At 48.3% G+C, this 27,853-nt stretch overlaps 1 protein-coding gene across 1 annotated transcript; it reads left to right on the forward strand.

The window, feature by feature from the left end:
• Positions 1–576: 576 nt before the first annotated feature.
• ABTB1 (ankyrin repeat and BTB domain containing 1) lies at positions 577–26,501 on the forward strand. The gene is made up of 12 exons (XM_082060386.1): positions 577–746; positions 2,589–2,651; positions 3,121–3,176; positions 4,146–4,290; positions 6,140–6,299; positions 7,222–7,267; positions 8,271–8,387; positions 12,776–12,891; positions 16,766–16,864; positions 17,463–17,630; positions 21,149–21,349; positions 23,085–26,501. The coding sequence occupies exons 1-12, from the start codon at positions 691–693 to the stop codon at positions 23,289–23,291; spliced, it is 1,434 nt and encodes a 477-aa protein (XP_081916512.1). The 5' UTR covers positions 577–690; the 3' UTR covers positions 23,292–26,501.
• The last annotated feature ends 1,352 nt before the right edge of the window (positions 26,502–27,853 follow it).

Genomic DNA, 27,853 nt, shown 5'->3' on the forward strand with positions numbered 1-27,853 from the left:
GTCCCCGCAACGGGGTGGTGGGATCAGCCTTACCCCTTTAATTCTCCCTTTGCAGGTTGCTGCAGAATCCTTGAGCTGTGCCAGCTGTGGGAAACTGGATCTTCCATGAGGTGACAGTCCTGGTCCCCTGGGGTGTCCCCTGCCTCATCTTAGCAGAACCAGCCCAGGACCCCTGTTCCTTGCTAGGGGGGCTGAGCGTGAGCCTCTGTTCCCGAGCAGTTTACACCCCTGTGCCATGTGTGTCCCAGCACCAGTGTCCCCAAACAGCCCCCACCATCCCACCGCTGCTCCAGCGCTGGACCCCATGCAACTGGACATGGTTCAGAGCCCCTCCATGTGCTCCAGCCCCTCCCATCCAAGTTCTGGACCAGAACCCCCACCAGGTGTGTTCCAAAGCAGCCCCCCATGCCCGTTCCAGAACACCCCCGTGTCACCCACCCCGTTCCACGCGTGTCGCACGGATTCGGGCGGCAGTTGCTCCTCCGAGCCGCGCGGGGGCGCTGCGCGCCGCGCCGCTAGGCCAGGCCGGCCGGGGGGGCGCTCCGCCCCGCCGCGGTGTTTACATCCGCCGCCGCTTCCGTCCCGCCGCCGCTGCCCCGCGGCCGCTCCCCGGCCCGGCCCGGTCCCCTGCGGCTGCTCCTCCGCTCTCCGCGTCAATGCGGCGCCGCCGCCCCGCGGCCTGCCCCGGCCATGGACACCAGCGACCTCTTCACCAGCTGCAAAAAAGGGGACGTGAGCCGCGTCCGGTGAGCCGAGCGGGGGGTGGGTGGTTCCTGGTGTTCTCCCCGGGTGAGCCGCTGCCTTTAATCGCTTTGGCCGCCCGGGGGAGCGGGCCCGGGCCCGGCGGGGGCAGCCCGGCCTTGCCCAGTCGCTTCACGGTCCTGTGGCCGCCCCGGGGCGGGTTCCCAGAGGCCCTTCCCGGCCTTTCCCGGCGGCCCAACCCGCGGCCTCTCGCCGCCGTGGGCTCTGGGGGCAGCCGCGGTGCCAGGGGATAACCGCAGTGTGAACAGGAGAGTTGCTGTGTAAAGAATCGCGCCTGGCTTTTCCCCTCAAGGAATCTCGGGAGCTCTCAGCACAGCACAGACATGGAGCTGGTGGAGAGGGGCCAGAGGAGCCGCAGAAATGATCCGAGGCTGGAACAGCTCTGCTGGGAGGACAGGCTGAGAGAGCTGGGGTGTCCAGCTGGAGAAGAGAAGCTCCGGGGAGACCTTAGTGCGCCTTTCAGTTCTGAGTTGTCTGGGATTTTGAATGCGGTCAGAGGAATGTGAAGTGTGAGATGGGAAAGCTGGCGGGAGCAAAAGGGAGGATCGATGTGGTGGGTGATAAAAGGCAACCAACTGGAGAATCTTTGTGCAGGCTGAGAGGGACTTTTAAACGTGGTTAGGAGAGATGGTTATGCAGTATTTGGGGAGAGGATGTAGCAAGAACCAGACTGTGCAGGGGATTTGTGTGCGAGGCGAAGGCTGCCTTCTCCACGTGTTAAAGAGGGAATGTTGGCAGCATTTGATGTAGCCTAAGTGTGCGGGATGTGCAGGATAAGGAAGTGGTAGGAATTAAGAGCAGTCTGGAATGAAACTGGTGGTGTTACTTGTGGCAAGAAAAGCCACGAGCAGGAGGGGAGTCCAGCCTTGGCCTTGTAAACTTGGCCACTTCTTTGTGAGCAGCCAGGCCGTGAGCATTGCTGGAGAACGTGAAGGTGCTGGTGAAGTGTTCCAGCTGTTTCTGTGATTGCTGCCCTGTTAGGGATCAGCAGGAGGTGGGTTTGATCCCCTCCTTTCCCCATGAGCACTATTTAAAACTGAAGGGAGCTGCCAAGCTGTGCTGCAGAACTGCAGAACGCTGTTCTTTGGGCAGAGGGTTTGGCTGATGCCCCTTCAGCCATAGCTGACAGCTCCCCGAGTTGAATGCAAGATCCTGTCATACCTTTGGAAGTTATTGTATAAACTCAAGGTTACTCTTTTGAAAGAGGAGGATGTGAGTGTTCTGGTTTTGCCCAGGATAGTTTTCTTCCTGGTAGCTGGTATGGGGCTGTGCTTTGGATTTGCGCTGGAAACGGTGTGGATAATGCAGGGATGTTTTCCTTACTGCTGAGAAGTGCTTACGTGGAGTCAGGGCCTTTTCAGCTCCTCACACCACCCACCAGCGAGGGGGCTGGGGGTGCACAAAATGTTGGGAGGGGGCACAACTGGCCCAAGGGACATTCCACACACTCATGCTCAGTCTAAAAGCTGGAGGAAGAAGGAGGAAGGGGGGATGTTTGGAGTGATGGTGTTTGTCTTCCCAAGTAACCATCATGTGTGATCGAGCCCTGCTTGATGGAGATGGCTGAGCGTCTGCCTGTCGATGGGAAGTGGTGAATTAACCCCTCATTTTACTTTGTTTGCATGTGCGGCTTCTGCTTTACCTATTACACTGCCTTTATCTCAACCCACAAGTTTTCTCACTTTGACTCTCTGATTCTGTCCCCCATCCCACTGGGGGGAAGTGAGTGAGTGGCTGCGTGGGGTTTAGTTGCTGGTTGGAGTTGAACCACTACAGTGACTGAGCAGCTGTATGAAGTTATAACTTTGCACTCCCTTTTCTTCCAGATACCTTCTTGAACAGCGAGATGTGGAAATTAATGTCCGTGATAAATGGGACAGTACACCGCTGTGAGTCGTGCTGGCGGGTGGGAGGGGAGGGCTTTGAGAGCTCGTTTGCTATCTCAGCACCTAGGAGCACTGTTAGAAAACATCTCAGGTTCTGCTTTTTGGGAGATTTGCCTATATATTTCTGCTTTCTTCTCTGCGGGTGCTTTGCTAAATATGTCTTTGTCTCCCCATCTGACTGATGCTTGCTGTAGTAGTGCTCGGAAGGGTGGTTAATTTTGTGACCAGATTGCCTGGATTAAACCATCTGTTCTTGGCCTGATGAGGCTTTTTTCCCACCTCAAAGTCTGTGACATTCTAGCGTCTATTGCTGGGGTCAGACTTCTCTGCTATTCAGTAGAAATTCCTCACTCCTATGAGGCGTCACCTTCGGGGTTTGTCGGGGTGGCTCGGTCTGCGTGCTGTGGTGTGCCCAAACATTGGATTTTCCTTCCTACTGCATCTCTAATTTTCTTTCTCTTGTTATTGTCAGGTATTATGCTTGCCTCTGTGGACATGAAGAGCTGGTACGCTATCTTCTAGCCAACGGTGAGCAAAAGTGACCCGGTTAAGGGTGCAATATGTTTCTCCATACTGGTCTGTAGGAATTGTGTGTTCTTCTAGCTGTCCCTTGTGGAAACTACTTCTGTTAAAACCAATCATCTGATCAGCAGTCTCAGGCTGCAGTGGGAGCCCTGGGCACATTTTCATGGTCCCTTTGCAGTCCATTTGCTGCTTCAGTTTGCTTCAGGGAAGCTTTCTGTGACCTGACAGCTTTCTGAAATCACACCTGGTATTTTGCCAGGGTGCTTTGCTCTTGATAATATGCTGATGTAAGAATTGTACTTCGTCTGAAGAGCAACCTGTTTAAAACATTCTTATACTCTTCTGGCAGCCTTGCTTTCTAAACAGGACTGAAAGGTGAAATGCAAGGGCTTTTACTAACCTCAGACAGAGCAAGACAAACTCACCAGGCAAAGTGCTTGCCTGAGTGGTTCCCAGCACCCAAATTCCCTTAGGTAGCGGTGATTTTTTGGCAGAGGAACCAGAGTGCAGTCGGATCTCAAAAGGTTTGTCTCTTCCACTGCATTCAGAGTGTCTTAATCACTTGTGTAATTCTAAAATACCAAAATGCAAGTGCCCTCCAAAGTCTAACCTAAAGAGGCGTCTCGCCTTGTCCAAGGCAGAAATGCTGTTTAAAGTCCAATTAGCGATTGTACTCTTTGTACAGTGAGATTCTTCTTCCCAGAGCACTGCTGGAGCCTCACTGAGAGGCTTATTACCAGCGTCAGTTTAAAAGAGTCGTGACTTCTTCAGAACAGGATTTTGCTGTGGGAGAACAACTTTAGGTTATACGCATGTAAGGGGAGCTTCCCTTTTCTATATGTGCTCAGTAGTGTAGGGAATCACAGTAAAACATGTCACCAACCAAAAGTCACGCTTGTTTAGTGGCCATTCAGGGGCACTTAAGAAAGATTTAACTCTGCCTGCCATCATGTATCTGTGATCATTTTGCAGGAGCGAAATGCGAGGCAAACACTTTTGATGGGGAACGTTGTTTGTACGGAGCTTTGAGTGACGCCATCCGCCGCCTGCTGAAGGAATACAAACAGATCACGGCAAAGTGCATGAAGAGAGATTACTACGATGTCTTCCTACAGCGGTAAGCAGATGGGGCAGCTCTCTGTGCAGCCCATTCTGTCACCCTTCTTTAGCTGGTAACCTGGGTATTCAAGCTCTCTGGTAAGGGCAGATTTGAAAGGGGACTGATCAGTGCCCTGTCTAATTCCTGGGCATGTAGAGCTTCCCAAGGGATGTTCCTTTGTGCCCGAAGGGATGACTTCCAGTTATATGTGCATTTAAAATACAACCTCCAGTGACTCGGGTACACAGAGCCAACAGAACACTGATCTTTCTAAGGCAGAAGCATTAGACTGTCCCTGACTGTCAAAACAAAATCAGATCACTAAAACCACATCAGCGATTTAGGATGGCATGTCAACTGAAATTAAGTTTCAGGCCTGAAGTGCTATCATGATAACAAGTGTGTCATCTCTGAGACAGAGCACCTTCAGAAGCTTCAAACTGACTTATAGGGACAGCGCTTAGTTCTTTCTTTTTGTTCATAAAAGTGTGTTAATTTAAAGATATTTCTGAAAGCTGGCTGTCACACCCTGTAGCCTCAGCCTAGATTTTGAGAAGACAACTAATTTGTTCTAGGAGCAGAGGAACAGTGTCAGTCTTTTCTTCTTGCTGTTTTTCTACCCTGGTAGTTCTGATATTGTTACACAGACTTGTTTTATTAGGTTGCTTTTTAATTCCCATTGGACTGACTTAAAAAAAATAAGGTTTTGGCATCTGTATCTTCAAAACTGGAGAGCAAATAAGTCCTAGAAGGATCTGATAATCTTCCCATTACTAGAGTCCTAATTTCCAAAGCTGTGGGGAAAGGGAGGAGGAAGGAAACTCAATTGTCTGAGTAAAATCAGATTCTGCCTTTTAGGCAAAGAGAATTTTGCAGGGTGATTCATCACTCCCCTGGTGAGTTTGTGGCTCAGGTGATGCAGGGTTGAGCACACACTGCACTGTGCTCTTTTCCACTCTTTATTCCAGACAGACCTTGCATTAAAATTGAAACAACTGTAGCGGGCAAAGAATAAACACTGAACTGCTTCTGTTGGGCAAGACACTCAAAGGAAGGATGTTCTAGTGGCAGGAGACTGAGATCAGCAACCAAGACCCTGCTCTGACGTAGTTCTGTGTGACTCCACACCCTTCTGTGCACCAATCCTGCTCTTAAGGAGTCTGATGCCCACCGTTTGGGGATGTTTGTGAGGGAATATATGCGAAGGGTGATGTGCATTAGGAAACACTGGTGATGGTTGCTGTAAACTCTAGAAGTAGCAATCTTGTTTTTTTTTCCTTTTAAAGAGTGAGGGTACGGGCGTGCAATCATGAACGAGGCTTCATTTCTGATGTGGTAACTGCCTGCACTTCATGCCTGTAACATCCTTCCTTCTTCTGAGGGCGGGTGACATCAAGTCTTCTCCTATTTGTTGCATGGTTAAAGAGTGCACAGACAGTGCTCGGAGAGCAGGAAAGTTACGCCTTTGGTGTGGGGTAATTCTTTTTGAAAGTGTGTGCTTTGGTAGAGCTGTCATCTGACAATGTAAAAGCAGGGTTAACTTTTAGGGACGTGTTTGGGGGCAACTAGTTCTGCTTCAAAATCTATTCCCTGTGTTGAGATGCTCACCCGAGGCATGAAGGTTTCATTCTCCAGCCTCCCTCTTGCACTACCGAAACTTCTTTGAGTCGTTGGAGGGAGTGCCAGATCCTGGTCTAGTATGTGAAGTACCAGCCCCTGTGCTGGCCTTTTAACTGGGCAGGGAGACACTGCAGTGTGCAGAGGTATTTGTTCATTTAAAACAAGTTGTGCGTGTCCCCCGCTAGCTTTTCTCTGTTCTCCTCTTCCTCATTCTGCAATGAATTTCCCCTCTCTTTGTTCGGGACAGGTTGCTGGAGCAGGGTTACCAAAGCGACATCGTTTTCATCGTTCATGGCAAATCCTTCTGTGCCCACCGCTGCATTCTCAGCGCTCGCAGCGCCTACTTTGCGGAAATGTTTGAGACCAAATGGAAGGGGAAGAACATGATAGTGTTGAAGCATCCATTGGTGAGCAAGGCTGTGCTTCCAGCTCTTTCCTTTCTTTTTCTGTTTCAGCTGGGTAAGAAAAGTGAGTAGAAAGGATAGTTTGAGGGTTAACTTCCACAGCGAATAGCTCCTGGAGCTCAGAATGACCCTAGTCAAGGAGAGGACCTTGTGGAAGCACTTTATGCAGTAAAATAGCATCTTATTTGGATAACAAAAGGCTGTAGACTGCGTCCTTCCCCTTTGTTCCCTCTGTCGTGGGCTCAAATATATCTGAATTAATTGCACTAGCAGGTAGCTGTTACCATCTGCCAGCTGCGTCACGACTCTTCTGTGGAATGAGTTGAGTCTGTCTAATTCCTGGTGGACAGGTGGTCTGTGGCAGAGACATCACCTCCATAATTGGCACTAATTGAGTCCCTTTTGTTGCCTTTGCAGCAAGAACTAAATAGGCCATAAGTGCATTCCATCCATTAATCACCAATGCTCTGGCATATGTTTCTGTAGCTTGATTGTGGCTGTGCAAAACCTCCCATCACAAAAATACTTCCAGTTTCTCAGGACATGGCTTAATTTGTCGCTTTTTCTCTTTGAACGAGAGCATGTCTTTCCTCTCAAATTAAGAAGAGTTGGAAGTGTTTGTGACCAGCGACAGACCTGGTTTTACAGAGCCTGTACTACAGCTGTGCCTTTGGAGCAGGTCCTGTCCCCCCAGGCGCTAGTGGATTAGCGACTTTAAGTCGGTCCATTTAAAGGGTTGTGTAAACCAGGTGGAGCGGCAGCTTTAGTTACACGAGGAGCATGGAAATTGGGTGCAGCGTGTGAGTTGCTATTTAAGTGGGGTCTTTCTGATTTGTTTGGGATCGTGTTTGTATTCAGGCGAGTTTCAAGCTCGTTATTAAGTTCTTGAGAATTCTAAAGGTAACTTTCTCCTGTTCTATTTTAGATTAATCCAGCAGCCTTTGGCTCCCTTCTACAGTATCTCTACACAGGTAAGTTACCGTCTAGTGTATGTATGTACAGCTGGTGGGCAGCTGCCTGTGCCATCGCTCTGTTTTAGCGGCACACGCTTGCAGACACCCATGTTTGGGTGCATGAGTCACCGAAACATCCTCTCTGCTGGCAGAAAGGGAGAATGTGAGCAATCTTTCTCTCTTCCAAGTTGTTTGTACCTTTTCCCAGTTGTTGTCCTGCCAATAGCTATACAGCCAATTAAAAAAGAGAAAAATCAGTTTGGGTTGATTGGTTGAATGGATTTGAAGAACGTATTTTTAACTTTAAGGAAAGTAAATGTGTCGTCTGGGATAACAATCCCCTAAGCTGGTGAAAAGCCAGGTTCCCACGTAGGACATTTTCAGTCTGGCAGACCTGAGCAGTGTGTGCTGAATGATTTCACTACTTTCTGATATATTTTTTTCTGAACAGAAGTTGATCCTAAACCTTCTATGAAAACCCCAAATGTCATATTGTAAGCATGCAAACTGCTGAACTATTTCAGGCCAGGAGGTGGTGCCAGAAAATAACTTCACGGTTCTCCTTCCCCAGCCCAGGGTTTTCCAAAATGTTCCTCACCATGTTTTTACTGATGGTAAAAGATTCTGGGATGACAGCTCGTGAGCCTAAAGTCTTTTCTCACCCTAAGCCAGATAGGCAATAGTGGCAGTCATGCGTGCTGCCGTTGTGCTGCTCTTTTGTTCTTTCCGGAGGCAATTAGATACCTTTTGTGTAAACCTGCTTGCTCTTTGGCCTCTCGAATGAAGCTGTTTGGGTAGACACTTGAAGATGGGAATGGGAACCAGGTGCCAGGCTGAGATTTATCAAAGTGGGTTACCAAGTCTTAGTTTCTTGGACTGAGCTGGAACTGGATGCTGAGAAGTGAGGCTGTGTGTCTAATTACTAAATTTCTGTGCCATCAGGTCTTCAATCCCCAGTTTTTGCTGTTTTTCCACGTAAGTGGTATGGATTAAAAGAGCTGGCTGCGTTTCTTCTTGGCAGGTCGTCTTGATATCGACGTCGAATATGTCAATGATTGCAAGAGGTTGGCCAAGCAGTGTCGGCTGCAGGACCTCATAGACGATTTGGAGACCAAATGTAAAAAAGTCTATGAATTTGGTAAGCGTTTTACTTGCTGCTGTCTCTGCTCTGCCCCTGTGTCCTTTCAGGGAGAAAGAGGAAAGTGCGATGTTGGATGTTTCACGATGCTCTCGGGGCTTCCAGAAAATGATTCTGTTGTGGAATTCCCATGTTTGCATGCTAGTTTTCAGTTGTGGGCTCTGGTTTCTGACACATGCGTGTTTATAATTTATATTGAATTTTTCCATTACAGTAGAGCAGCCATGGCAGCAGGGTTTTGCCGTGGTTGCCAGATATTCGATGGAGTGCTGTGGAGTATCTTGGGAAGTGCCTTTCAGCAGAGAGCTTGTTTAAATCCTTGGGGAGGTATAATATGTACAATTAAGAGTCCTTTTCTGCATTTATCTGACCCCTAACCAGAGGAAAACATTTGATAATTGCCTCAAAATGAATGCAAAGAGAGATATAACACTTTTAAGAGCAGAGAAGTATTTCTGAAAGCATGTGTTTATTTATAACACGGGTATGTGCCAAACCTTAAATGATACAATCCTCTATTTAAGGGCTTTTTGTTACCCAGAGTGCTTATGATCTAATCATGACATCAGCTTATTGCATGAAAACCAACAGTTTATCATTCATCTCCTTAGTTCAATCTAAAGGACACGTGAGTGAGAATCAAAACAGCACAAGTAGAGGAAAGCGGTGTTAGTGACTGAGTTAAAGAATATTATCCAGTAACAAAGCTTCAGGCTGAAAACATCTGATTCTCATTTCATGCTCTGAGTTAACTCCTTTCCTTAATTTTGGTTTGAGGTTTCTTGCTACAAGTAGTATAAGATATTAGTTTGTGTATTTAATCAGTGGCGGAAAAGGGTGAATACACTGAGTAGAAAATAAAAACTACTCAGGCAGTCAGGTAACAGAATTATCTTGTGGCATCTTTTGATATCAGAGATTTCTTCCAATTTTTTCCCTTTTTTCTTTTTTCCCTTTTCTCCCAAGATCTAAGTGAGACCCTGAGGTGACCATTCCACCTTAATACATCAAGTTAAAAGCTCTGATTGGAGGAGGCAAATAAGGTGGATAGTTTGCTAGCTGTCTGAAGCCACTGTGTAGTATGTGATTGGCAACCGAAAGACTGTGAAGTCTGGTGGTTAGATCCGTGAACTGCAAAAATGCTGAATTCTTGGTGGGGTTCAAAAGTGGAAAATGCTGAAGCAACATTTCAGGTTGGTTGAGAGTTTGAGCTACAAGCTCCACTTGAAAACATCATGATACAAACATCTCAGATGGCACAGAACTAATGTGTTCTTTGGGAGGGAACAATTGCTCATTTCTAAGCTCTGACAGAAGACAGAATCAATGGGTGGTGTAAAGCACTGATGGAAATACTGGGCTTGATTTTGTTTATGACAGGTTGAATTCAAGTGAAGAGACAGAACTGCTGATGTATCTGTTAAATGTTTGTTTCTGAGATCTCATGTGGAAGCCAGGAAAACTTGATTCTTCAGAAAATAATACATATAAGAATTATAGAAGTTAAAAACTGAGACAGATATTACGTCACATCTGGCACTTGACAAAGCGTCGCTGTTCCCTCTGGTGCTTTGGGAATCTCTGCTTGTTCAAAGTGCTTTCAGTGAAACAGCAGATTCAGGTCTGCAGAGCAGGGCCGTGTCTTGCATCTGTATTATAAAGTTGAAACGTGCCTGATAAAACAACATGAACTCCAGCTTGCGCAGCTCCAGTGGATAATTGCAGGCTCTGCAATCTCGTTATCTGGAGTTAATCAGCATTTCAAAACCACTTACTGTCTTGGTGGGCGCAGACAGTGGTTTAGGACAAGGCTGAAGAGGGTGACCCGGTGCCTTCAGCTGCACCTGAGATGGATGTCAGTGGGCACACTTGCGTGTTTGCCCCATGTATATATTGTGGCTATGACAAGAAAAAACTGTGCAGTGTTTGGAAGAGCTCAGACAGGGTTCGTCCAGATTTAGCCATAATATTTCCTTTAGGATGAGATGTATTTGAAAATAAATGTTCTGTAGTTACTTCTACCATTTTTAGGGAAAAAAAAAAGTTGAGAGCAAGTTTTGTGATACTTGCTTTCGTAGCAGAGGAACTGGATGTACAAAATCTGTGGTTACAGCTGGTTGTGGCATTGCGATGAGGATGTAGAAGGCAGGTACCCGAGTGTGGCATCACTTTGGAAATGTTTGGAAGTTTGGTGGGGGGTTTTGTGGCTTTTATTTTTTGTGGTGGCTCACAAGATTTATTCTTTCAATTGGCTTAATTGAAACTAAAGACTACAAAGCTCTTTGTACGTTGCTCTTTTCAGAAAACCCTTCATTCCAACTTGCGAGACGGTGGTGGTCCCTGCTGCTTGCTTGCAGCCAACAGCTTATTCCTCTTCTGTCACTTGGATTTTTATTGCTTCTGGTAGGAGAGGGTTGCTTGTGATACCGAATGGATTTGAGAGATGCCGTGTCTGAAATGTCTCATGATAGATGTGCTTCTCAGACAAATCTCTCTTCTTTCGTGTCACTGTGAAAGCGCACAGATGCTTTGTCGATCCCAAGAGAAGAACTCTTCCCCTCGACTACTGCTTAAAACTTGCCGGCTCCATTAGTGCTTACAGAGCCTGATCGATTTGGCGACTGTTCTAACAGGCATTACACAAATACAAATGATTCTCTCTGCCATTAAGAATTTCTAATTGCACAGCAAGAAATCTCCCTCTCTCACGCTGGTCTGTAAGCGGACACAGCTTTTTGAGAAAATGTACTCGCTCTTGTTTGTGTTGCTGCCAGGTCTCCTCTCGGTTATTTACCCCCAAGTCCTGTTTTTGGAGGTAGCGTTCAGCGCTGATGGAGCAGCTCCCTGCGTAGCTATGATGGTAACTGTCTTGTATGGGTAGATTATCCTTCCCTTTCCAGTGTCTTTCTGGGATATTCCGCCTTTTTGAGGTGACGTATCTGAAGGGTGCAGCGGGAACGCGGAGGAGGGGGCGGAGAACTTGTTTTGTGGCACATCGTGGTCTCGTTTCGCCCACGGCCCGGTGGAGTCATCTGATGGAGCTCACGCAATGCTGTGCAAAATGTCAGGAGAAATGAGATCTCAAGGTGGCGTGATTCACCTGTGAGGGGTTTTAATGCGGTGAATCATGCCTGTCAGAAATTCTTCTGAACGCTTCAGCGTGGGGCTGCTTGACTCTTTTGTCCTTGAGCATTAACTGTGTCCCTCTGGCTCCCAACAGCATCTCGAGCCTTCACCACCACAACTTTGCATTTGCCAGTGGTGCTCTGTGTTTTTTTCACATGCTTCCCTATATGCCAAGGAATCCTGAATGTTTTATATGCTTCAGTCCTCACCCCAAAGCATGCGGAGCTGAAAACAAACCCGGGGTAGTGAACTGCAGGAGGGAGGTGGCCAGAAAGAGGAAAGGCTGTGCTGGCAGCGCTGTCGCAGCTCAAAGTTCGCTGTACTTTGGGCTGCTGCTCATTTGAAGTCGAACAGGTTGGTTCCAGTGAGCTCCACAGCAACTTCAGTCATAGTAGGACCACAAAAGTGTGATGGTGTGTTTTGCTTCCTTTTTATCAGGCTGTTTAGTTGTGCAGGCTGGCAGGGGAAGACAGGAAGACACACAAGGTGTGAAGAAGACAAATGAAGCTGCTGTCTTCGCATGGTTTATTTGATCTCTTTGGTGGTGGTAGCAATACTTAAGTAATGTTTGCAAACAACACAGGCACACTCAGGAGTTTGGGGGGTGGTCTTTGTGCTTTGGGGGTCTACAGGTAGAGAACAGAGGACAGACTTAGGCACACAGAACTTATACCTGAACAAAAATATATCCCTTTGTTCCCTGGAGTGAAGTTACTATGGCACAGCTGAAAGGGGACCCATGAGTTGTGGAGTCTCCTTCTCTGGAGACATTCAAACCCACCTGGATGTGATCATGTGTGATCTGCTCTGGTGACCCTGCATTAGCAGGTGGGTTGGAATGGATGATCTGCAGAGGTCCCTTCAACCCCAACCATCCTGTGATTCTGTGGGGACACATGGCCAAGCAGAGAAGCATGAAAGCAGCTTTGTTGTAACTAAAGACTCTCTGGCATGGGCTTCACCTTGGGTGACACTGTCGGGGTGGTTGGCTGGGGAAGGCATCGTATGGGTGGCTCCTGATCAAGGGTCCTCAACTCTAATCGACGACAAGGATTGCGGAGAGCACATTAGGCTTGAAGGATGTGTGCGGCAACTTTGTGTTTGCCACGGTTGATATTCCAGCCCAAGGAATGAAGGGGAGGTTTGAGAAGAGACAACATAGATGGATCCCCTTCCAGCCCTTTCTTGAAATAGGAGAGAATGTTTGTAGAGGAATTTAGGCATCTCTGCTTTTTTTTTTTCTCTTTTCTTTTTCTCTCCAGTCTCTTCCAAGCCAGGGACCTGTGTGAAAGTGCTGACGATTGAGCCCACAGGTAACTGCCGGCTGCAGGAGGATCTGGCTCTGCTCGCAGACTGCGCCCTGCCAGCCGAACTGCGGGTACGGAGCGTTTATACTACTTCTGGTCTCTGCGGGGCTGTGATACGTATTCACATGTGCTCAGTTGCATTCTAGCTGTTTGAGTTCAGTGCTTGCTTGTTTGCTGGTGCTCCAAACGCTGAAAGCCTTTTATTGCTTGGAAATTCTGTAATATTGTTTAATGAGGCTGTTGGTGCTGGTCCTTTCCCTTGGAAATTTCCCCAAGCAGGGGTCTCGGTTAACAAACCCTTTGCCGTGTGTGATGGGGATTTCCCTGTTGATTACAATGGGACAAGAGTTGGCCGTCAGCTCTTTTTCTCTGCCATCCTTCTTGAGCATCAGAAACGTTTTATCAGCAGGCGTTGGTACCCAAAGGGACATGTAGATGGAAGATGGCTTGCTGGGCTTGCTTGCTAGGAACTGCCAGCCTGCCCTGGAGAGGTGCTTGCAAATCCTGAAAATATTTCCAGCAGAAATGTGAGTCCCTCTGAAGCGAATTTAACATGACCGGCAATAGATTTGCTTTTTGTAACTACGTCTTGTTGACCCTTAGAAGCGGCCCACAGACCACACTTGATGATCACTGTGTTAAAATACCATCAGTAGTATTATTTAGGCTCGTGTATGTGGATCTTTCCTACCAGTTGCATGAACAAGATAAATATTTCTTGTCTTCATTCTCCCTGCATCTGTTGTTTTTTGTAATATCAGCAGATTCACTTTGCTCTGACGTCTGTCTTTTTTTTTTTTCCCCACTCTTCTCAGTACCAAGCACTGAATTGAATAACAGGAGCTCATTTTAGGTGGCTGCTGTGCCCAGAGGTTGTGTGACTGAGTGGTGCAGCAGCTTATTGCCATTATCTTTTTGTCCCCTGCCGAATAGAGCTGCCTGGTGCAGAGAGCGTGTGTGCACATGAGCACAAACGGGCTTTCTTACCTGTAATAAACCAGCGTGTTTCGTGCTGCCTTCTAGCAGATGTATTTTTCTGAGTGCTGAGCACCTTACAGAGGGAATTTTTCTCCATCAAGTTTCCATCTACCAGTGCAGAAATCTTTCCTACCCAACCTGCCTCCCCTAAATAACCGTGCATTTATTTGTGACTTTCAATAGGATTTTCTGTATGCTTGCAGGCTTTAAAGGGGGGTGATACTACAAGTAAGCCTCAGGTTTACCTCCCCAAGAATTAACAAAAGATCGTGGGCCTCAAAACAGTGAGATTTACATAAGTTATAAGTCACTTTGCAAATAAAAACACTGCTTTCTGTTTGATTGCTTGTTTTTAGACCTTGAAGGCACACTCCTGTTGGGTTAAGCTTTTCTCCTCAAAGGTTAGGAACACCTCCCTTTTTAATTCTTTCATGCAGAATGGGAGCTGGAAGGAAAATATGAAACTTGGAATCATCTGACGGCACCATGAGCGGCTTTGTGATCTGTGGTTTTCTTGCTATATTCATAGGTCAGGATGGAGGCACTTACAGCAGCATTAGACTTGTGTCTGTAGAAGTGAAGAGGATACGGCCACGTGCCTGTTTAATTCTGCGAATTAGGCATCTTTGTTCAGAGACAGAGGAATCGCACACGCTCTTTCTTACAGGGTTTGATGCCATATAAGGAATAGTACACAAACTATGTAACTCAAAATGTCAGGGACGATTAAATAGTCACATACAGGGAAACATACTTTTTTTCCGCCCTATGCAGAACAAAATAGGCTTTTGGATAAAAGGCAGCATTTCCAGAACTTGACAAGAAGGTCACTGAGCTGCTGTGTGTTTTGTAATGCCACGTTACATGGAGTGGGGATGTATTAATACACAACTTTCTGTTTCGCTATAAACAAAAAATGTGCCTGTCATGTCTTTGATACTTGAATGATGCAGAACACCCTGTGCATCCCAATTTCATAGTTCAGCACTATGACTAAAATAATAATTAACAGTTGATATCCCGTAACAGTTCATTATTAGTTGTTAGGGTGAGGACTGTCCTTTGAACTCTTCACCATGTTTATAACCTCAGTGTCTCATTTCTCATTCCTCTTTATACTCAAAAGCCTTTTCTCTTTCAGTGTGTGTTTTTAAAAGTGTGAGTGTTGTCTCTGTACCGTTTGAAGCTAGTAATGGCCAGAATTTTTCTGACCACAACAGCTGCTTCTTTGTTGCAATAAAATTTAGTGGTGACAGATTTAAGTAAAATACAGTAAAAAGCCAGATAGCTGTCAAAAACCGTGTGTCTTTCTGCTGTCTGTCTGCCCAGCTCTGCATCTCCTGCCTGCCAGGTGACCTCTGAGTTACAGACTCCAGGGCTTCCAGTGTATGAGCCTTATTTTCCAAATCAAGCTGAAATCAGACTTAAAAGGATCAGAGTTTGCCATTAAATAAATACCGTTCTCAGCATCAGTATTGACATTTGGCGTGGCTGCAAAAATGCGACCATTTGTCAGTTTGGGGGTAAAGCTGAATCTTGTAATGCGTAGAAAGAACATTTGAAAACAAACGTCTGACTCCACACCTGTGTAATGTGTCCGTGATGGTTTTTCCTGTGCTTTGCTTTGCCCCTTTGGCAAATTCAGATTAACTGAACTATTTACAATCTGCTTCCAAGTCATTGGGTTTTTTTAATCCAATCCACTTGCATCTGGTTATTGGCCCGTCATCTTCTCTTGGATTACTAAGCCCTGTGTTTTGTAATTTATTTACAATATTCTTGCTGAGATAATCTGGCCAAGGTACAAATTGCTGCCGCTGATTTCATTTGTGTGCTTTTTGCTTCCAGCAACGTTTCTGTTTAAGTGCTAATAGCAGATTCCCATCAGCAGAGACGTGATGGCTGGAAGATCCCGTGGATGTTCAAGCAGCCTTACGCTAGAGAGGTGTCGAGAATATTTCTGTATGGTGGATGAGTTATTGTGAACGTGTTTGCACCTCCTCGGCCGGACTGTTTTGTGCTTCCTGGGCTACATACTGAATTTTGGCAGCTGTGCTTTGTCTGCACAGGGGTGCGCTGAGGAGGTTGCCTGAATAAGCCAGTTTTCTGCAGGGAGACCTTGAAAGGGAGCTGAAATTCCTCAAGCGTGACAAGAGAGGAGAGTAGAAGCAGCAGAGACTTAAAAAGGGAGAATTCTGCAAAGCCACTTGATGCTGAATGGGAGAGACAAAGGCACGAATCTCCTTTTGTAGTAGGAATTGGAAATGACCTTGTAAAGCTGAGCATCAGAGTGGGGGCCAGGCAAGGTGAGAAGCAGGAGGTTGAGCCCAGAGGAGTTTGTAATTCAGGAGACAAACTCTGAAACGTTTTTTTGTTGGCCCGTGGGACTGGGAGGAGCTGTGTTGGTGTTAAAATAATTCACAAGAGTATTAATACTGCAACAACACTATCTTTGGCTGCAAATCAAATGAGAAATTTAAAACGTGCTTTAGAAATGTTGGAGGATTTTAAGTGTGGCAGTAATTGTAGCCAAACCATTTCAAACTGGTGTATATAGCTGTGTAATCTATATGTTACCATTATACATCCACCTGTACGTCTATGCAGTAGAGGGCTAGTTCTAAGCTCTAATATGCTTATGATACTGATTACATGAAGTGAACATCACCTTCACCTTGTTATCTCCTTGTTAGGTGGCACAGAAATGCTTTCCAGAGGCGTAGGGAGGGTCAGGGAGTTTCCATGGCCAAGGGGAGCAGCTCTAACTCATACCGGGAATATCTCCATCAGGAGTGCAAGACTCCAGGTCCTCACGTGGAAATCTGTGTTCAGAGCATCGCTGGGGCTCTGCACTGTGGTGGCGAATGGATGGGTTGCTCTGGGAAGACCAATAAGTCCGGATTTGGAACCCTGCGCGTGTTTAAAACATGAATGTTAAAGGTCGGGTTTTTCGGTTTCCCTTCCTAGGTTGGTTTCGGGGAGTTGCCGTTTGACAGCACAGACAACTTTAACAGTTGTCCCGACGTGTGTTTCCGGGTGGCAGATTACAACTTCTTGTGCCATAAGGTATGTGCTTGTGCTTCATTTTCCTCCCTTTTTGCCATGAATCTAGTCCACCTGTCTCCTCCGCTCATCCAGTGCTGCGTACGCTCTGCAGAAGCTGCGTTGCCTCATCAGCTGGAAAACCAAAGTCTTCTTGCAGCCTGAAACTGTATTTAAAGCCTTTAAAAAAGCAACAAACCCTGCATTTCTTGCAGACGGGAGGAGATAAATTTATGGACTCAGCTACAACATTCACAGCTGCAAAATCTCCTACCTGCTGGCTTGTGAGTTCAGTGTCTGGGGAGGGGAGAGTTTCATCTGCAAGAAGACAGCAGAAAGAATGGACTTTGAGATCTAACCTTAACTCAAACTCCTGCCCTAATGCCAGGCTACTTTTGAATCTCTTAAGCTTACAAATTGTCTTTTATTTTTGCTTCTGAGGGTAGGCATGGATAGAAATATGGTGTGGAAAACTGTTGGAGATGCAGCTTCACAATACAGGGAGAATCAGAGTTACAGAGTCTGAACTTCTGAAGTATCTTTGAGCTGCTCTGACAGCTGGTTGGTAGTGCTCTTTGGCTTGGTGCAACGAGAAGTGTGTTGGTCTTTCTTCCCTCCCCAGGCATTTTTCTGTGGTCGCAGTGATTATTTCAAAGCCCTTCTTGAAGACCATTTCAGTGAGAGTGAGGAGCTGCAGACGCAGCCCAGCATCCCTGTGGTGACTCTCCACAACATCTCAGAAGACATCTTCATCCGGGTCCTCTACTACATCTACAGCGATGACACAGAGGTGAGGCCGGCCGTGGAGCCTTTCCTCCTCTGCCGCTTCATTCCATTCCCCGCTGTGTTTTCCTGCAGCATCTGGAGGGGGTGGTGTGTATTTAGGCTTCTTAAATCCCACTGCCCTACTCTGCTACTTTACTTCTGTCTCAGGAACCCAAATGCTGCGACTTGCTGTAAGCTGGGCAGGAATCTAGTTGATGCGCATGACATTTGGGAAGCAAATCCCTAGTCTTTCATCCCATAGCAAAAATTTGGAAATTGGGTTGCACGTTGCATGTTGGTATGATAAATGCAGAGCTTTGCAGATTTCCCTCTTGGGCTCTGTGGAAGGAGAAGGTGAGTGACTGCCAGTAGATGGCAGATGGAACACATTTGGAGATGTGAGAAGGTTGAGAGATTCTGCTTATTTACTCTTGGCATCGTAGCCCACTCTTCCATTTGTGGCAAGTCATTATTTCCACTGTTACTTATTGCAGGGATGGGTAAAGGTTCTACTGGGAGACCAACGCCTTGCTGTGCTCAGTATCACAAGCAACAAAACAGCCCTAACCTCCACCTAGTTTTCAGCCTGATGGAAGGCGCAGCAAATCTTGGCGTTGAAGTAGCTTCATGCTTTGGTTTTCGCAGCAAATATTTTCCGCAGGTCTAGCTACAAGATGCCAGAACACGTTCTGGTGTTAGGGCAGTGATCGGAGATGCTGCTGCACCTGCCAGCGTCACTTCTCCTGAGCAGTATTTGTACCCTGGGTCAGGTGCCACATACAGAGAATGTGTGCAGCTGTGACCTTGTTTCTGCTGATCTGTTCACCTCCGGGTAGCAGCAGGGAATGTGCAGTAGGGAGAGATGTGTTTAGCAGGTGTCAAGGGCAGGGTTGCTGTTGGTGTGCCAGAGAGCAGATGCTTCGCTTGTCTGTGCTCTTCCATCAGCCCAGTGCTGGAAGGGGAGGTGGAAAGGGAAAGCAGCACGTTGGGGTCATGGAGATGCTCCTGACCTGACCCTCTCCCCCCATGCTGGGCACTGGGGAGGCCAAACCTCGAATCCTGGGGTCAGTTTTGGGCCCCTCACGCCAAGAAAGCCCTTGAGGTGCTGGAGTGAGTTGAGAGAAGGGAACGGAGCTGGTGAGGGGCTGGAGCACAAGTGTGATGGGAGCGGCTGAGGGGCCTGGGGGCTTCACCTGGAGAACAGGAGCTGAGGGGAGACCTTCTGATCTCTGAGCTGCCTGAAAGGAGCTTGGAGCCAGGGGGGTCGGGCTCTGCTCCCCAGGAACAAGCGCCAGGAGCAGAGGAAACGGCCTCAAGTTGCACCAGGGGAGGTTGAGGTTGGATCTTGGGAACAGTTTCTTCCCCAAAGGGCTGTGGGGCGTTGGAACAGGCTGCCCAGGGCAGTGCTGGAGTCACCATCCCTGGAGGGTTGGACAGACGGAGATGAGGTTCACAGGGACACGGGTCAGTGCCAGTGTTGGGCTAATGGTTGGATTCGATGATCTTGAGGGTCTCTTCCAACCAAAATGATTCTCTGACCTTGTGGCTGTGCTGCAGCCCATTCCCTTGCACCTCTCCATCTGCCTGCTCTCCTCGTGGTGTCTCCCAGGGGGATGTTTCCCAGGCAGCCGTCCCTTTCCAAGGGTGCCTCAGCTGCCCTGTTTGGACTTGGAGCAGGAGGACAGACCAAAAATGTGTAGGAGTTGAAATGGTCTTGCTCATGTGTTTTCTATGCAGGATCTCTCACAGAAACTAGCTTGTATTTCAAACTGAACAGGCAACTTATGAGCTTCTGCAGGGAGTTCTTCTGTCATGGAAAACTATCAGGAAAAATGGTGAGGAAAACAGGAATATAGCTCAGGTTCCACGCTTACATGTGGAATGTTCTCCCTGCCCTGGCTTTCTCCAGCCAAGTGTCAGCATTCCCAATTCCACTTCTCTTTTTCCAAAAGATTTATGTTTCTTTGCTATGTATTAGTGACGATGCTTGCAGTTGGAAGGAAGAATGAGTGCTGAGAAAGAATGTGTGCTTTCAGACAGAAAGAGAAGTTGCTGATTGGAGTTTTTGTGTGGGCTCAAGTGAAGCTTTTGGAGGAACGTTTGCCAGGTTTGTCCTTGATGAAGCGGTTGGGAGCTGCTGCCATCAGTACAACTGACTCAAACGCCTCCAACTCATGAAGTTCTTGGAGCTTATGAAAGGACAAAGCAGCACTTGACTGATAATCCCAAGAGCTTTGTTACACCCCCGTGGCACTACAGCGTTCACGGCAGACCTCTAATACATCTCACATCGTTCTGCACGGCTGTTGCAGCGTGTCGGACAGCTGGAGCAGTCTCTCCAGACACCGATGTGGGCAGCTGTAGGGGAAGAAATAATCAGCCTTTTGCTGTTGCCAGAGTGAACAAACACATGTAGATGTGGACAGCAGTGGTTTTGCTGCTGATCAGCTATCAGGGCATTGGACCATGCTCCACCAGAGCTCCCATTCTTCAGTCCAGACCAGTGTGGCTTGGTCTGTAAATGCAAGTGATCTCACCTCCTCCACAGCCAGGGTATGCTGCATCCTGCAGATTTGCTGTTAAAATGAATGTGGGTAACTGTGCTCTTTGCAATTCACGGTAGCAGGAACAGAACTGTGTGGAGAGAGGCTCTAGTTGCAGGTTGGTGACGCAGATGGTTCACTGAAATAGGATTTGCCCGGCCAAGGGGAAGAGACTGCGTGAAGCTGGAGGTGGTGTCTCCAACATGATCTACAGCATTTTTTATCCTCAGATCATTTGCAATGAACAAAAGTACCCAAGAGGGAAATGGGAGGGTGGTTTTCTAGCTCAAGAGCCTGAAAATGTTAAAGGCCACTCACAACAGTGTAAGCTGGAGCATCTGGTGCATTAATTTAGTTCAGTTTGAATGCCTGTTACAGCTCCAGTAGTATTTGATACGCAGACTCTGTTCCTTACCTAGTTGGGCCTCACCTACAGTTTATTTGGGGTGCGATTTTCTGTCCTTGTGCCAGGGAGGTTGTGCTGGCTGAGTTGGTAGAACCAGTCGGATGAAGGAACTTAAGAGAATTTTGCACATTTTTCACAAAACCCGAGTCCAGCAGTGCAAGATGTGAGAAGAGTCCTGGTGGGGACAGGGTGCTCCGTTCTGCCAGCTTGTTCCCTTGTTTTCTTTGAAGCTCTCTCAGTACACGTGGTACAATCCACCTCCTTCCACTGCCACGCTGAGCATTTCTTAGCAGCCGCACTTCAGCGCTTCAGCATCGCTTTGTGCTCAGCCACAGGGGTGAGCTGCAGAAGGGCAAACGTCTCGCTTTGTGCTGAGCAAGCCGCTTCTGCAGCATTTTAAACTCCTCTGTGCTAACTGAGGGGAAGACTTGGCCCTGGAAGCCTGAGCTCCTGTCTCTGCGCGGTGCTCTGAACACCTGTCCGGTGATGGGCCGAACAACACCTTAGAGAATCTCTGCTAAAACACAAGAGAAGGCGGTTTGCCAGAGACGAGTGGGTAGGACGGGACACTAATTCTCTTCTTCCCCTTGCCAGCTGTCCCCGGAAAACGCCTACGACGTGCTGTGCGTGGCAGACATGTACCTGCTGCCGGGTCTCAAGCGCCTGTGCGGCAGGACCTTGGCTCAGATCCTCGACGAGGACAACATCGTCAGCATCTGGAGGATCGCAAAGCTGTTCCAGCTCACCCGCCTGGAGGACCAGTGCACTGAGTACATGGCAAAGATCATCGAGAAGGTAGCAGAAACACTCCCTGCTGCATTCACCACATGTGCCCATAAATCTGACTGTGCAGTGAGCCACAGGTACAACACATTTAGTGGTTGTACTTTGGTCTGTAAAAAGTGGTTGCCCTCTGGTCCTGAAAATGAGCAGTGGAGGAGTAGCAAAGCACGTGATGAATGAGGACAGAGGATGAGGAGCACAGCAGTACCTCATGTCGTGCGATGAGCCAGGTGCTGGTGGCTGCCCAGCACGTCCCTGTGGACTATGAGGTGACAAAGCTGCCCAGAAAGCTCTCTAAGTGCCATGGGCAGCTGACAATCATTGAGCTTTCGGCCACTGTGTTCAGAGCAACGATGGTGTTGCCTGAATACACCGGCTGCAGCCTGGAGAACCCAGTGGGGTGCGCAGGGGAGCTCTGTGCAGGGAATGTTTGTCGGTGTTTGCTGCGGGCACGATGCTGTAGAAAAGAGAAATCTATATGATCTCCACCCTCCTCCAGGATGACAAATATAACAGTAGAGGTTTCCACAGGGGAAATTTGGCTGTTGAACAGCCAGAAGTGATGAATTTTAACACTGAAGTTTTCTTTATGGGGCTCCATTTAGATGTTATCCTAAGTGATTATAGTTAGCAGTTTCAGGACTCGTGGAGAAAGTTGCCATAGAGAAGGATAAACTACAATCTATGGGGTGTTTTTATCCTGAGACAGATCTTTATAAATGGCTCCTACAGTTCACGTGGGAATGCAACATTTTCACCTGCAGCTTGAAAGGTGTGAAATTCTTTTTGGCATGGGAAAACAGCGAAGGAAATTATTCTGGGACTGCTATTTTGTTCTGTATGAACCTTGGGGATGACACATCAGCATGCACCCAGATCCTGCCTTCTGGAAAAGGGATTTGGTTTGAAAGCCGCTGAATATCCCAAGTAGTAATCAGGCACGATTGGGCTTTGCTTGAGTGTTCCCCTTGCATTTCAGTTCTGTAGTGGGAGTCCTCGGACCCAGCATTGGCAACATGCCTTCCTAAGGGTGCTGATGCAAATGGAGCAGCCCCAGCTGTTCAGACATCGTGGGGATGCACTGATGGTGGCATTGGGGAGAGATTTTGGCAGAGTGTAGGCCGGAGCAGGGCCGAGCAGCCTGCTGTGCCCGGGCACAGCTCGGCAGCGCAGGCAGACGGGAGCTGCCTCTCGCCATTCAGCACAGCACATGTTCCTGGGGAACTTGATGCAAAAATCATTCATGGGTGACCTGATTCTGTCAGGTTGGGCGCAGAACAGAGCAGCTGCTTTGCTGTGAGCTGCTGCTGGTGGTGGGGACAGAGTCATCTGGAGCTCCTAGTTCTGAATGGGGCACAAGCACCTGCCGTCTTGCCTGTTGCAAGACATTTCCCAAAACTGTCTGGCAGCATCTCCTGGTTCATGCTGGGGAGCCTTTCTGTGGGAATAGTGAGTGTATTTGTGTGCCTTAATGCCAGAGCTGTGGATATTTAGTTAGTGGGTGTCACGGTGTGCTGTTTGAGCTGCAGATTGCTTATGGTTGTGACCACTTATGATTGGACTATTAGTGCCTCCTCTGGTTGAACAGCAGGATGCATCTCCAGATGGCGTCCATAGGAAGATTTGGGTCCACATGTACCATTACCATTCCCTTCTGCGACAGTAGCTGAGCCCCGTACCCCAACACTTTCCATCCCTTTACCTGTCTTCTTGTCTTCCTAATGGTTTTCTTGTCCACCCCGTCCAGCTGGTGGAGTTGGAGGAGTTTGTGGCTGCTGTGAAGGAGAACGCGGAGGCTGTGGAGGAGCGGCAGGAGACCGACTCCATTCCTCTGGTCGATGACATCCGCTTCCACATCACCAGCAACGTGCAGACTTACAGTGCCATCGAGGAAGCCAACCAGAAACTTGAAGCTCTGGAAAACCTCCTGGCCAGTATAGGGCTTGAGTGCTGATGTGTGCAAACCCTGCCTGTCACGCAGCCCGCATCACCCCCCGGGCTGCCTTGGAGTGCAAGAACGTTCGAGTCTCTGAAATGTCTCTCTTCTCCTCCTTTGTTCTCCTCCCCATCCACTTTCAGGCATGGTCTCTTTTTAATTTATTTATGTCTGGACGTTTGCGTGTCTGGTTTGTGTTTGGTTTTATTTTGTGTGTGTGGTTTTTTTGTTTGTTTTGGCTTGGGTTTTATTTGTGTTTCTCCTTTCAGAAGTAGCTCCCAAAGCTCAGCCCAAATCTAATCTAGTCTAATCCGATGTGGCTGGGGGGCTGTGAGCTGGTGGCGCTGGGAAGGGGGCTGTTCTGGGGCACTCGCTACCGCCCGCTGTCAGGACCCATCCTGTCCTCCTGCCCAACAACACGCTTCTGAAACTGGTTCACGCCAGGATATTTGTTCAATTGCCACCAGCAGAGGAAGAAAACTGGATTAAACCCTCCAAATAAGTATAGTGGAAGGGAGGTGGCCTTGCTTGAACTGTCAGCATGATGAGATCAGCTAAGGTAGGCAGTACTTCCCGAACAGGGACACAGGAGTACTTGGCTGTGTGGAAGGCACTGTCTTCACCTGCCGTTGTAGCTCTTAGATGAAAAAACCAAAGTGATTTCCAGGTCTTCCGTAGCTTTTCGTTGCTTTGAAGTGCTCAGAATTTAATAGCTTGGCTTTCTGAACAAAAATCTTGGAGAATACAGTAGAGACCAGAGTCCTTCCGTTCTTAGAACCCCCTTTTCTTCCGAACAGGGGAAGGAAACACCTTCTTCTTGCAAACAGCACTTTTCCCTTTGTTTTTGTCTATTGTGGTAGAGCAAAACTGACTTGCTGGTGAGTCAGGGAAGAGGGGTCACTGGAAATGTCTTTTAAAACTAAAAGGAGCCATTTGGGTCTCTTGCAGGGCCGCTGTGCCACACGTCAACCTTCTGGCTTTGCTGAGCCTTGAGCCTTGAGCCTTGTCGCTTCGTTGTTCTCCAGGAGATCCCCTGTTTGTACTAATGAATGTTTTTAAGTCTGTGGGTCGTGTTATCTCGTGTTGTCTCCCTAGACTCCTAATGAGGGTAATGATGTTCTTTCTCCTTGGCACCAGTCAGCAGGTGATAGGCCCTGCGTAAAGCTTGGCTTGCCAGATAGGCTGAGCTCAAAGCTGTTCAGGATGGCATGTTATGAGTCTCGGGTGTCCCGGGCACACTTTGCTGTGCTGGGAGGGAGAAAAGGTGTACAAAACACACAGAGAATCTTGCACAGGCAGTGGGGCTGCCATCACTAATGCATATTGTCATTTTGGTCACTTTGTGAGGCAAATAATAATTGAAATAATCCATTTCAGGTGTGCTTTTAGTGTTTGAGGTGGGAACTGGGACCCCGTGCAGCTTCAGGGTGGTGTTTTCTGTAATAGCCACGGTGCTTCAGGTGGATGAGGAAGGGGTTTGGAGATGCAGCCTTCAGCAGGGATTTGCTTCGGGTGTGGATGTGGGGGTGCCTTTCTCTTCGCTAATCTCGCTGGGTGACACACTGATGCCCCCACAGCAGTGAGAGCCGCAGCCTCGCTGCCCCTGCTCAGAGCACCTGCCTGGACGCTGCAGCTCTTTGCACATACACGGGCAGCTTTGGGCACCACAGCGAGGAGCAGGCACTGAGGTTTGGCCGCTGTACTCGTGATAAGCTGGACTTTGGCTAAACCACGTCTCAGGATTGAGTTTCACTCAACAGAAGCTGGCGAGGCAGGAATGAGGTGCAGCGACTTAACTGGACCGCAGGTGCTTGTGCACTTTGTCATCTGTGTTTAACTGGTTCCTCTCGCAGAACAAGTCTCTCGGGGCAGGGCATGGCGGCTGCAGGGCTATGCAAGCAGGGCGTGCTGCACTTCTTGTTTCAAAATGCTTGTGAGGAAGCGCAAGGAGATTCTCGTGGTTTGTTTGCTGCAGCCCCATTAGGGTGAGGGCTGTGTCCCTGCAGGGCTGTGTTGCTGTGTGGACGCGGGGAGCAGCAGGGCTGTGCTTCAGTTCGGGGTGGTGACACTGAGAGGAGCTGCGTGTCTGTTTCGTGTCCCTCCAAGCTCAGTGTGGTTTGGCAGGACACCCAAGAGCCCAGCGCAGCTTGAACTGATAAAGGCATCTCAGTGAACCTGAGGAGGGGAAGAGCTGTTGAGGAAAAGCTTTAATATGAAGTCCCGTATATATGGAGAAAGGTGAAAGCAGAACTGCCTGTTTTCTTGCTCAGCAGAGTGTCAGGCTCAAATCCTCCTCCCGAAACAGCCAACAGCTTGACCCAGCTGGTCAGGTCCCCCGCGTTCCTCTGCCCTGTGTGGCTGAAGATGGCACTGAACATAGAAACAGGATGTTTAGTTTATCACATCCCCTCTTCTGCACGAATTCCCCATCTGGCCTCTTCGCAGTCAGCTTTCCGCAGCGCTCAGAGGCTGCGACAGCTCCGCACGGGGCTGCGCGGAGCGCCCGGAGCACAGAGCGCGCCCTTTGCCTTCTGCTTGTGCTGAACGAGCCGCAGAACCGGGATTAGCGAGGAATGTGCGAACACTTTTCTCTGCAGATGCCTCAGCTGCTAAAGCAAAATGGACACTTTGCAGTGGGCAAAGGGGAGGAAGGCAGAGGAGGGGCAGGGGAAGCGTTTTCCGTGTGGCTGCTCTTGAATAATTCCATTCCCGCGGCGTGGAGCGAGCGAGCCCGCGGTGCTACACGTGGGAGGAAAGGTCAGCGTGGCCTTTTGATCTGCCCCCCCACGGTCCCACGTGGGCTGTGAGCAAACGCTTGGTCTGTCTGCCTGCACTTAGTGGTCACATCTGTGAGGCCCGTCAGATCGGCCAATTACTCGGGGTCCCTTAATCACCCCCCCATCCCTTTTGGCAAAACAGGGCTATCAAAAGCATGCGTAAGCAGATGGTCGGCATGCAGGCAAGCTCTCTAATTAAGATGAGCCACGTCAAAACTTTGATTTGAATTCACTTTATTCTTGCTGCAAATCATTTTATCACAAAATCAAAACCTTTTGATTGTATTTTTCTTCTGTTGCCAGTGTCCTCTTTGTGTCCCGTTGCCTCTGTCCTTCTTTGCTATTAGCCACTTGTCGAATTAAGGAGATTGTAAAATTTTATCAGAGCAACATTATATTTAAGAAGAAATCTGTAAGCATGTGCGCGGCAATAAAATAGTATATTTCACTACATCTGTTCAGCTGTGGCCTCTTTGTTCCCAACTGACATCAGTCTGGCTTTATTTCTGAAAGGATTCAGTGGGGTTCTTCAGCTTATTTTGGGGAGCGGCTGAGGGACCTGGGGGTTCAGCTGGAGAACAGGAGCTGAGGGGAGACCTTCTGATCTCTGAACTGCCTGAAAGGAGCTTGGAGCCAGGGGGGTCGGGCTCTGCTCCCCAGGAACAAGCGCCAGGAGCAGAGGAAACGGCCTCAAGTTGCACCAGGGGAGGTTGAGGTTGGATCTGGGGCACAATTTCTTCCCCAAAGGGCTGTTGGGCATTGGAACAGGCCCCCATCTTTTTTCTTTAACCTTATCACTTCTTCATGATCCAGGGTCACCCCAGTACCATTGGGACAAGGACATTGGGAGCTGTGCAAGCGAGGCCGAGCAGGGCGCTGCTCCGGAGGGGAGGCAAGTCAATGTGATAGCTACTGTTCCTTGAGATACGCTTTAGGAGTTGAAGGCTGATCTTTCATATCAAGGCTGAGATGACATTTTATCTCTCCCTTCTGCTCAGAAGGTTTTATTCTAACACATTCTTGGCACAGTGCAGCAGAACCACCAATATTTCTATGAATTTTATTAAGCTTGCTTCCATAATGGGAGCCAGCAATCTGCTCTCTAGAACTCCTTCCATCCCCCTCCTCCCTGCATCTAAAACTGAACTTTTATCCAGGATTTTTAAAGCAAGTTTGTTGGCGGCAAGTTCAATCTCTTTCCCAAAGGCTCTCATTGAGAAGCTGAAAACGCTTCAGGCGAGTTGTCCCGAAAGCTTTTTCTGTCACGCTGTTTCTCCGGTCTGAGTGCCTGGTGGGCACAGCGTCTGGCTCTGGCCACGCTGCTCCTTCCCTTCCCAGGGCGATGGTTTATTTCTTGTTTCCTGATTTTCTGTGACCTTTTCCAATCACGTGTGCAATTACAGAATCACAGAATCGACTGGGTTGGAAAAGACCTCAGAGATCATCCAGTCCAGCCCTTGGTCCAACTCTAGTCCATTTATTAGATCATGGCACTAAGTGCCATGGCCAATCTCAGTTTAAAAACCTCCAGGGCCGGTGAGTCCAGCACCTCCCTGGGCAGCCATTCCAATGCCTGACCACTCTCTCTGTAAAGAATTGCTTTCTCATCTCCAGCCTAAATTTCCCCTGGCAGAGTTTAAGCCCATGGCCCCTTGTCCTATTGCTGATGCCTGGGAGAAGAGACCAATCCCCACCTGGCTGGAACTGCCCTTCAGGTAGTTCTAGAGAGTGCTGAGCTCAGCTCTGAGCCTCCTCTTCTCCAGACTAAACAAGCCCAGCTCCCTCAGCCTCTCCCCATAGGTC

The sequence above is a fragment of the Streptopelia decaocto genome (assembly GCF_964273445.1).
Source record: "Streptopelia decaocto genome assembly, chromosome: 8".
NCBI classification, from domain to species: Eukaryota; Metazoa; Chordata; class Aves; order Columbiformes; family Columbidae; genus Streptopelia; species Streptopelia decaocto.